This window comes from Ceratosolen solmsi, unplaced genomic scaffold, assembly GCF_000503995.2.
Source record: "Ceratosolen solmsi marchali unplaced genomic scaffold, CerSol_1.0 scaffold10, whole genome shotgun sequence".
Taxonomy (NCBI): domain Eukaryota; kingdom Metazoa; phylum Arthropoda; class Insecta; order Hymenoptera; family Agaonidae; genus Ceratosolen; species Ceratosolen solmsi.
Window position 1 is genome coordinate 1,539,921 of NW_011948412.1, and position 11,150 is coordinate 1,551,070.

The window sequence follows — 11,150 nt, forward strand, 5'->3', positions numbered from 1 at the left end:
GAATGGTAACACTTAGGGTTGGCTGGATTAATGGTACCGTCGTTGGCAATGTATCAGACGTAGTTATAACTACATTCACAGGTGGAACTTTGCGTATCGTCGTTACTGTTGTCGTTGGTGTTGATACTGGTGCTGATGCTGGTGCCAATGTAGGTACTGATGTAGGTGCTGATGTTAGTACTGACGCCGGTGTTGATATCGGTACGGACGTCGATATTAGTGTTGGTGCAGATATTAGTGCCGATGTCGTTAATGGTGTCGATATTGGTGTCGTTATCGGTGCCGAATTTGATATTTGTATTGGAATACTCGTACTATCCTTCATCGTACTTCCGGGTTCGGGGACGTTTGATTCATTTATCGACATGTATCTAAAATCAAATTTTTTAATAGTCTCAACTTATTCATTAATATTAAAAATTTGGTTTAAATAAGTCTACTTTTATAAGGCTTATATATTTATATAAAATTACCTTATAAATTTATATAAGGCAGTTTTTATTAATTATAATTATGCATTTATACATTTAGACGATTTTATTTACAATCATTTTCTTTAAGGTCGTTAAATTAATTTCTTTTATATTTGAAATTTCATTACATTAATTAATTACTTTACAATCATTAATATTTACATTAGTTCGTTATTAAATCTTATCATTAGAAATGAAATTTATTTAGTTAAAACACCAGTAGTAAATTTTTAACGAATTTTACCGATTTTTATTTGAAGAATAAAAATTAAAAAATAGATTATCAAGATTTATATATTTATTTCATATAAATGATAAGCATAAAAAGTCATTATAAAAACTTGAACGTTAAATTTATTTCTCAAGAATTTGAAAAATTATATTACATGAAAGTATAATTATGAGAGTATATATATATATTACATATATATACTACATATAGTATATATATACATATATATGAGAGTAAAATTATATTACATGACTTTTCATTTTTAATACAACTGACTATTGAAATAAATTGTTTCAAGCTTAATTTTTCGTTCCATTTCAAAATAAAAACTTATTTTCTCTAAGATTTTTAATAAGGAATACATTAAACCGTTAAAAAAAAATCCCATAGCCAAATACATTGTTATAAGCAAATAGTAGACATTTTAACGTTTGGTTACTTTAAATCCCTTAGCTAATATTCGTTTTAAATTTAATAAATGCATAGACTATTTGTCAATTCACTGTTTATTCTGATAAATATCGACGTTTCAAGTGATGTGACAAAAGGGTAAAATCAATAAACTCACCCGCTGAATTTGGGCTCATTTATTTGCATCTGATTAACTTGTCCAAGAGACTGTTGGGTTGGCAATTGTCCAACGAGTCTTTGGGCAAAGAGGCTGTGCTGTAATGCGCTCTCCGTCATCTGCTGCATTGAAGCTATCGGCTGCTCGAGGCCATTCCGGTACAATGAAGGCATAGAGTATACGCCCGCGGGGTAGAGAGCCGACATGTGTTGATTGGCAGCTGCGGCAGCCGCTGCTGCGGCTGTTGCTCCCGGATCAGGGAATGACAAAGGTCCGCCTTGATAGTAGTTCTGAAAGGCGGCAGCTGCACTGGCAGCGGGTGAAGGATAAACGAGCGGTGAGTAAGGATGACGGGGAGTAGTCGCGGTGAAAAGGTTCGACGTCAGACCTGTTGATGCGCGATTGCTATTCACAGTCGGTAAGGATGTATTACTGTAACTGTTGAAATCTCTATAAACAATTAATAGTAATATGAATTACTGTTAAAAGATACTTTGTTTTTCACAATCAATTATTTGTCATAATATCGATCAATAACTTGTATATAAGTCCAAATGACAATTTATAATTTAAAACTTTCTAACAGATATCATTTGTACGGAAAAAAACAAAATTTGAAAAATAATTACTATTAATATTAAAAATTTATGTATACACACTTTAAGTTTAACATTTCACTTTTAAAATACATATAGATAATATATAAGTACAGTGCTTTAAGTGTATCAATGTAATTATAAGTTTTATGCTATCTAAATATATATATTTGCATTTTAAATTCAATATACATCTTTACCTGTAATCTTCTTCATTGTAAAGACCGTACAAATCTTCTTCCAAGTTACGATTCATACCTAGCTTTTGAGAATATAATTTTTGGTTTTCTTTACGTGCATTTATTCTAATTAGATCATCTAATTTTGATATAAGGGTTTTGTGTTGTTCACGATTTTGCTTTTTAAGAGACTCAATGGAATGGACGAGTTGGCGAATTTGTGCATCTAACCTTTCTGGACTCGGCCGTGCTTCCTATAAGAAAAAAAATGTTTACAAAATATTGTAATATTTTCAAAATTAAATAAAATTTTATTTAACTATTGTTTCATTACAGTTTTATATTAAACATATTTATTTATTTTTCTTTATTTAATACTATTTCCTTGTATTTATTAATTCATTAAGTTTGTTAATCCTTAATATTATTTCAGAAGACATTATACAATTTACAAATAATAAAAGAATCAAGAGATATATTGGGATAATAAAATTCCTAAAAATTAACAGAAATACATTATTATATTAATATTTGGATCCCATTTTATAGATTTCAACACAATGTCATTCCGTTTTCTGAATTTTGTACAAATTCTAAAATAATTGATTAAAAGTGCATAAATTGTGTACTAACGAATATTAATTGCTTACATTTATTAAATAACCACAACAGTTAAACTGAATCTATGAAAGTATTCTTAAATTATATAAAAGAATAAAATCAATATTAAGAATCATCATATTTTTCTTTATATCCTGAAATCAATAGAGGTTTTTATAAATATTATCACTATATAACTTACATTTTGATTGCGAGATACATCCAACAAAGTTTGACTTTGTTGACGAGGCGTACTAGCTAATTTTGGCACACGCCGAATAGTATGCATCGGTGTTTGCAATGATGAAGTATTAAACGTAGTTAAAGAATCATTGACTGCTGGTTGTTCATCACTATGTGCAGATGAATAACTTTCTTCGGAAAAATCGTCAATATTATTTTGATTACCTAAAATATTGAATATCACCTTTGAATTAGTTATTACTTTTATAAAAAACATTATATCAATATATTTAAATTAGATAATTTAAAATAATTATTTAGGTAAATTTTATTAAAAATTTATAATACAAATGCATTGAATTATAAGTATAAACATACCATCTGAATATACATCCGGTTCGAATTTTGGCAGTTCATTATCTATTGAACTGATGTAAGTATGTATTTCAGCATTTAAATGGTGTTTTGGATCAACACCTGGGCTACGCAAACGATCCAAAGTAAGGTAAAAACAATTTCGCGCTTTAAGTAAAAGAATTCTGTGGTCATTTGTTGAATCTGAGTTAAGATTATCTGCCGAGAAACTACTGATATTCTCATCTGCTAGCTTTTTGTATATCTGATTATTAAAAAGATTAATGATAAATTAGAATTATTAAATATATAGTTCAGTAAATTTAAAGAAATATTTATTATAGTTATTAAACATGCTAATATTAATAAATATTCCTGATATGGTATGAAACATAATTACCTTTCCTTGTTCAAATGAAGCTTCTGGACATTTTAATGGTTGAAGTGTTTCAATAGCTTCTTCATACAGATTGTCTCTAAGTAATTTCTGAGCTAATAATAATTTTCCTTCTTCTATAGCATATGTTAATTCCATATTATTCATATCTTTTCTGTTAATAAATATAGATAGAATTCAAGAAAATATTTAAAATATTTATTTTATTCAATTTATACTCACCCTATATAGTCAAATAATTTTGAATTTAAAGAACGTATCGTTTGATTATTTTGTAGTCTTTCAAGGAGTGGAATGACAGCTGACCAGTATAATTCAGAACGAATTTCTAAAGCAAGAATATTTCCATTTTCACTATTTTTTTTTTTCAGTTGCTTTGCCTAAAAAATGTAAGAAAACACTTAAAAGAAATTTTGGTACCAAACTACATATTTAATCTAATCTGTTAAATATTTTAATTTTATAATATATGTTATAAAATACATGTTATAAACATTATATTAACTAAGATTTAATTAGATTTTCAGTACAAAGAATAATTAAAAAATAATTTTTATAAAAAGAACTTTTAATCGAAAAAATATTTACTCTGTAATGGAATATTCGAGCTAGGTGAACTAAAATTGTTGGATGTAAACCATGATTGCCAATGCATCGAATAACTTCTAATCCTCGTTGTAAATTTTGTCTAATATCGCTTACGTCATCAAGAGCCTCTTTTCGGTACATTTTATAAGCAGCCGACCACCTAAAATTATAAAAAAAATTTACGTATACAGAATCAATTTATAAATGCTTAATATAAATTATACCTTACTAAAAACTAATACATTTTTACAATAAAAAATAAATTTTATTCATTTATAATCGGTATTTATTAGTGAAATTTAAGAAATTTCTTTCTACTTATTATTTTATAAAATTATTTATACGTAAATAGATATCAAAACTATTTCAAGTAATAGAAATACTATTAACTTAAATAAGGACCATGTTTAATTTATATTATATTATAAATTAATCATCTTAATTTACCATTTTTCTTGATCTTCAGTACAAAGTGAATTAGTTAAATCTGCTGGTAAAATTGGTAGTCTATCAGGATTAAAAATATTGTTCTGACGTTGTTCTTCAATAATTGCAGCAGCACACAATACTATAATAAATTTAATTAATTTTAATAATGCATACTTTCATATTATTTGCTTTAATTATTTTGATTGTTTTATACAAAATAATGAAAGATTAAATTTAACCTGCTGCGTTTAGGAATGCATCAATATCGAGACGACAGAGTGTCACCGGTGAAGCTTGGTTAACATTGTAAACAGAAAATTGCAAATCTGGAAACAGATGTGACGATAAATTTGGTTGAGGTCCTGAACAATTCCGATTTTTTATGGCTGGCCAAACTTGATGATGTAGCGAATATGGCCACACTTCTTCCGCCACTATAATCAATACAAATGATAAACTATTATATTTTGGTTACAAATTCTATACATGTTTATTTTTATAAATATTCTGTAAAACGTGCAGAATTTATACAATTTATATTTTAATATTTTTATAAAGTTGAAAATTACGCGATTTTTAATAGCAAGTTTTTTACATCTATTTATACCTTCGTTATATTTTCCCAGCTCAGCATGTGAAATAAGACGAAGTGGAGGATTGGTCGAATTATTATTTATAAAATATGAAGTCTGAATTTTTTGATATATTTTTCCAATAAAAATTCTCTGTAAATAATATTTTCTAAGTTAATGCATAAAATATTTAATTATTTTAATAAAACACTTTTAATTATTGAATCTTATTATTAAATTATTTACTACTCATTATTTACCTACTCATTAACAAAATTATTATTAAGTACCTGATATATTCGTTCTCTCCATGAGCCAGTCCAGAACTTTTCGATATTAGAGATTAGCATTTTCTGATTGCCTCTAGAGTATTCATGAAGGACATGACCTGAAATAATTTCTTATTTGAATAATCTTAGACTTGAAAGTTAATAGCTAATTTGATTGATTACACTACTAATTTTTATTCGTTTAAATATAAGCAAATATTTATTAGCTGAACTAAAACTACTTTAAATCATAACATAATTTAAGGTTATTTACAAATAACTCACCAGCTTGACTTAATCGATATGATCCTTCGCGATACCATACTTGTAGTTGACTTTTTATTGAATTATCAAGCTGCATATTTTTAAAAACTGTAACATTGATTGGTGCTACATGCATTGCCGACAATAATAGAGGTGTGCATAATCTGGCGGCCTCAGTCCAATTATTTTGTTCGCGCTTTGTATTTTGCATTAGTAAGCATGCCATATGAAAGTGCAATTGTCCCCACATATGCATAAATATACTTTCTGTCAAGGATTGATTTCTTGAAAAGCTCTGAGCTTTTGCTTCAAATAAAAGCTGATCAAAACTATAAAAAAAATTTAGTTTTTAAAACAATAATAATGATCCTTTCAAAGTAACTATTCCCATGCAATTAAAGTAAAATTAGAATGGCTCTTACTTATGAATAGCTTGAATAGCTTCATTAGTTTTTTTAACTGAACTGCCTTGCTCTTTAAGAGATAAAGCTGCATACCGCTCCATTGAAGAGATATAAAAAATCCAATAAGACCAGTTTGACTGTTTACTGTTTTTGCACTTCAAAAATAATTCACACAAAACTTGATACCAAAGTAAGTTGTCTCTATGTATATTTGTTACTTCGATTTCAGTACTGTGTTTGTAAGCTTCTTCAAATTTATTTTTTTCCATATAGTGCTTTAGTAATTTTACTCTAAGCTGAACATCTTTTTTCCGAATTGCTAACTCAGCTGAATAAATAAATAAAAATTAAATTTATTTGTTATATCAATCTACTTTAAATAACATAGTATTACGATAAAAATGATGAATATAATTATAAAACTAATAAGAATCTTATTAGCCTTAATTTTATTAATATCTAAATTGCGCAATCTTTTCTTTAAATTACCAGTTATTAGCTTTTCGAGATCATCTTCATTATTAGAAGGTCTTTCAATTGTCAAAATTTTTTCTTTAAGTTGAAAAATTACTTTATGATGAGGGATAAGGTTTTCTGCTCTATCAATCCAATGTTTTGCTCGGTTAACATTAATTTTTACTTCTGGATCAGCCATAAGTTCGCAAACTACTCAAAAAATAAATGATTATAAGAATGCCAAAGAAGTAATTTTTAAATAAAGAAATTAATTTTTAGATAATTCAGACATTAAACCTTTTAAAATAAGATCTTCTTGTTTAACATCAAATTCAAAAGAAAATTTATACTGCACAAGAGAAGCTTCCTTTTGTCCCAGAGCTTCAAGAATTTGACCCATAAATTTGTAACTTTTTGCTTCTTGGCGAATTTCCATATATCGAGACAGGTAACGTCTGGCTGATTCAAAATCACCAACATGGTAATATAATTCAGCAATTTTAAAGCAGCGTAAGGTTCTCTGAAAAATTAATATTTTGTTCTTTAACCAATCTAGAAAAAACTTATTAGAATTACCAACAAAGTAAAATATATTTAAAATATTAAAAATTGATATACCAAACACAAATATTTGAAATATTTGAAACATTTGAAAATTGTTACTTTCCACTTAATGCATTTATTGGAATTATATTATTTTTAAATGACAATTCTAATTTAAGTTATAGTTTCACTAAATTCAGTCACAAAATAATAACTATTACTTAAATTATACGTATATGCAAATAGACAAACAAACACGTTAAATTAACTTTATTCATAAAGTAAAATGTATAAATAATGTATAAATAAAATATTTTTTTTTTAAATTGAATGAAATGCTGAAAGATAAATTAGTTTTTATATTAAATCATATGATAAGCAATTAGAAAAAATCTTAATAAATCATGAATTTCATTATTTTTTAATTTTTTTGATAAATAAAATAATTATCTGAAAATTATAAGTCACAATACACAATGCACATGCCTGAACGCATACATGGAATCAATTTTGAACATATTTTTAAATGGACAATATTACTCGACGTTTTAATGCAATGGTAGAAAATCTCTTTTGAAAAACTCAGCAAAGGATCTTGCAAAAAATATATACAACATAGATGTAAAATCACCCGTTTTTATTGCAAAGAAATTCAATATAGTTATAAGAAACTGGCAAAACATACGCTATAAGCAAGCAAAATGTCGCGCTCAAAACGACATTTTGGCGCGTTCAAGAATTCCCGAGAGGTTATGCTTATCGCTCAGTCTTACCTCGTTGTTAGTCTTCAATTTGCAGAAAATATCATGTACATGACGATCGACGTCTTTTTTACTTCGAAACATTTTGGAGAACTCTGCTTTGTGATTTATTGAGGATGTAAAAGAAAACAATTCCAGAACACCTTACGCGTGGTCGTGTGCACAGCGTAACCTCGCCAAGACGAAGGAGCCGGTCGCTTCGTTTGGTTCTTTATCTTTATCTCTCTTTCTCTCTCTGTCTCGCTCTCTCTCTCTCTCTCTCTCTCTCTCTCTCTCTCGATATATATAGGATGAGATCCACGCTTATCCTCTCTTTGTCACAAATAAGAATCACAATCTTTCCAAGGCATAATCTCGATAGTCTATAACCGTCGTTCGAATTTCTTCCTTTCCTTTATCACAGCCTCCCTTTCTCTTCTTTGCTTGAGAATTGAAACTACTTTTTGCCCCCCACGTTACGGGAACAAGCCAGTTTTATCATAATTGATACACTACAGCGTGTGTTATGGTGTGCGTGCATAAGTACAACCAATGCGGTAACGTAAAGCTTCAAAGCTTGAAAAATTGCATATGCACAAATGATTGTACTTGACAGTATGAGTTTAAAAGTAATTCATGGAAGTAGCAAGAGTAAAGGGAAGCATTAACAATGACCGTCAATTAAGGGTCAGATGACAGGAATGCTTAAATAAAATAAAATATCTTTCAGGAGGTCTAAACTTTTCTATAATAAATATTATTTCAACAATGTATTTTAACAAACGATAATTTTTAAATAATAAATTAAAATTATTTTACTTTTAAAAATTATTCAAAATGGTTAGAATGACTTGAATTTGAGTCTAGTTTGTTCTTGAGATAGTCTTGCATGTAAATATTGATATTTTGTGATTTTACGTATAACATTCTTGAAATTTTAAATTATATCAGGCTCCTGTAATTGATACATATTTCTGTTTGAGTACAAAACTTTGTACATTTTCAAAATACTTGTTATTTTATTATTTTATTTATTATAATTTATAATTTCCTTTTCTTATTTAATGTGTAATTTAAATCAATTTTAAAGTAATCCTATTGTTTAGATCTTATATATTTATTATATTGAAGCATTAAAAATGAAGAAATATATATAATATTTATTGCTTCACACAAAATAAAATGGAAAAATTAGAATAAAATATTTTTAATTAATGTTAATCATCATACATGATAATATGATTTTAATAACATTGTTTATTATATATATATATATATATATATATATATATATTATTAAACATTAAACAATATCTTTTATTTATAAATTTTTAATATACAATATATATTTTGCAGATAATATATAAAAAATATATAAAAATGTAATAAATGGGCAAATTAAACATTTTAATATTTAAAAATGCTTTTTAGTTATTTTCCTCAAGTAATTGTATTCTCGATTATGATTGATTTTATATATATTATATATATATAAATTATTATAAACTATAAAATGCTTAAAATGATGGTTGTTGATATAAACGTGATAAATTTGATCCCTATATTTACTAAATAAGGAATTTGTTTTTATTTCCTTGTCTAATGTATAAAATGTAAAATTTTCGACAATCAGTGAGAAGTTATTAATACAATTGCTTTAAAAGGAAACATGTTGAAGAGGAATCGTAATTTAATGCGTACTTATGTAAAGTATTATTAGTTCAATATAAAATATAATTTTTATCGATAAATTTTTGTCTTTATAAATTATTGCTAACAAAAATTTTTTAAAATAGTTGTTGAAATAAATTAATAATTTATAATAAATACAAATAACTATGTCGATAAAAGAAATAAGATTTGTATAGAATATTTTATATGCATGCACTACACGGTGTAAATATAGACATGCGATTATAATAATAAATGCATATATTGAAGTTCTGGAAATATTTGTATAATAGTATATATATAATTTTATTGTATAAGTCTAATAATAATAATAATAATAATAATAATAATAATGATAATGATAATAATAATAATGATAATAATGATAATATCTAAAAATAATTATATAATTCTATATGTAATAAAATAGTAAAATAAAATATAGTAAACTAAATATATACATATATACTAGGGATAGAGAGAGAGAGAGAGAGAGAGAGAGAGCAAGAGCAAGGAATTACATGGTAAACTGGGAATCTATAAGACACATTCCAGTCAATCTATCAATATTTTATTCTGCTTATTGGAATTAGAACTCACGGTTTTAATCTTTTATTAGGAAATTGAACATTGGAATTATAATACTATATCATAACGAATATACTCGATTAAAAATTCAAATGTGATAAATGTTTTAGGCATAAGTATTAAATAGCTTTATTATATCTATATATGATCTGCTATATAAATATTTTGTTAAATATATTTCGTTTTGAAATTTAATTATAAATTTATGGAAAAATTTAATAATATGGCATTTCTTTTTAAATAAAGTCAGATTTAGTTAAAAATTTAACGTAAATTAAATTGATAATATATAGAAAGAACTATATAGTTCTGAGTTTTTCTCTTTTTAATGAAATCAAGCTGATGTTTATAAATTTGAAAAACAGTGTGCGCAATGACACACACACACACACATATAGATATATATATATATGTGTGTGCGAGTGTGTCATATATATATATATATATATATATATATATATATATAATATATATATACGCATTTATGCTGATAATGCGTAAGGATTTTATGCGTTCTGACAATTAAAGCTAACCTCTTTATTTATGTGATTTTTCGTTAATTATTTGAATATACATTAAAAATACTTTTCATAATATTTGAACTAACCATATTGTATAGAAAATTTAATTAAAAAAAAAAAAGGATTATAAAAACTTAGGACTAGTGTAATAATTGCTGCTCGAAACAGAATAAATATGTAAATAGGTTTTAATTTAAAGAAAAGAATGGTTGTATACATAATTCATAAATGATTATGGATAATTTTTTAATGTGATCTATAAAATTTAATTCTATACTATATATATATATATATATATATATATATATATAATAATAAAATTCTATATTGTTATAAATAATTATATTTATTTTATACAATTTCAATATGCTTATAATTTACTTTTCTTAAAACATCCTAAAACAAATGCACATCCTTGCTCATATTTCTAAGTGGTATGATATTAAGTCCATTAATTCAGATTTAGTGTGGCAGTAGTTGTTTTTAAGAATCATGATTATAATAACAATAGGTTTAAAGCAAC

General features: G+C 25.9%; 1 protein-coding gene across 1 annotated transcript in view; it reads right to left on the reverse strand.

The window, feature by feature from the left end:
• The window catches only part of LOC105364096 (E3 SUMO-protein ligase RanBP2), a 19,604-nt gene extending 11,505 nt beyond the window's left edge, over positions 1-8,099 (reverse strand). The window contains exons 1-17 of the mRNA XM_011501962.1: positions 7,881-8,099; positions 6,862-7,084; positions 6,598-6,774; positions 6,127-6,436; positions 5,726-6,033; positions 5,462-5,559; positions 5,207-5,324; positions 4,839-5,033; positions 4,618-4,738; positions 4,171-4,330; positions 3,805-3,962; positions 3,586-3,736; positions 3,210-3,450; positions 2,851-3,056; positions 2,070-2,302; positions 1,274-1,723; positions 2-371 (exon numbers count right to left, since the gene is read on the reverse strand). Of these exons, the coding sequence (XP_011500264.1) occupies positions 2-371; positions 1,274-1,723; positions 2,070-2,302; positions 2,851-3,056; positions 3,210-3,450; positions 3,586-3,736; positions 3,805-3,962; positions 4,171-4,330; positions 4,618-4,738; positions 4,839-5,033; positions 5,207-5,324; positions 5,462-5,559; positions 5,726-6,033; positions 6,127-6,436; positions 6,598-6,774; positions 6,862-7,084; positions 7,881-7,952 (3,591 nt within the window). The 5' untranslated portion in view covers positions 7,953-8,099. The remainder of the gene's footprint in view (position 1; positions 372-1,273; positions 1,724-2,069; positions 2,303-2,850; positions 3,057-3,209; positions 3,451-3,585; positions 3,737-3,804; positions 3,963-4,170; positions 4,331-4,617; positions 4,739-4,838; positions 5,034-5,206; positions 5,325-5,461; positions 5,560-5,725; positions 6,034-6,126; positions 6,437-6,597; positions 6,775-6,861; positions 7,085-7,880) is intronic.
• Between the last annotated feature and the right edge of the window lie 3,051 nt (positions 8,100-11,150).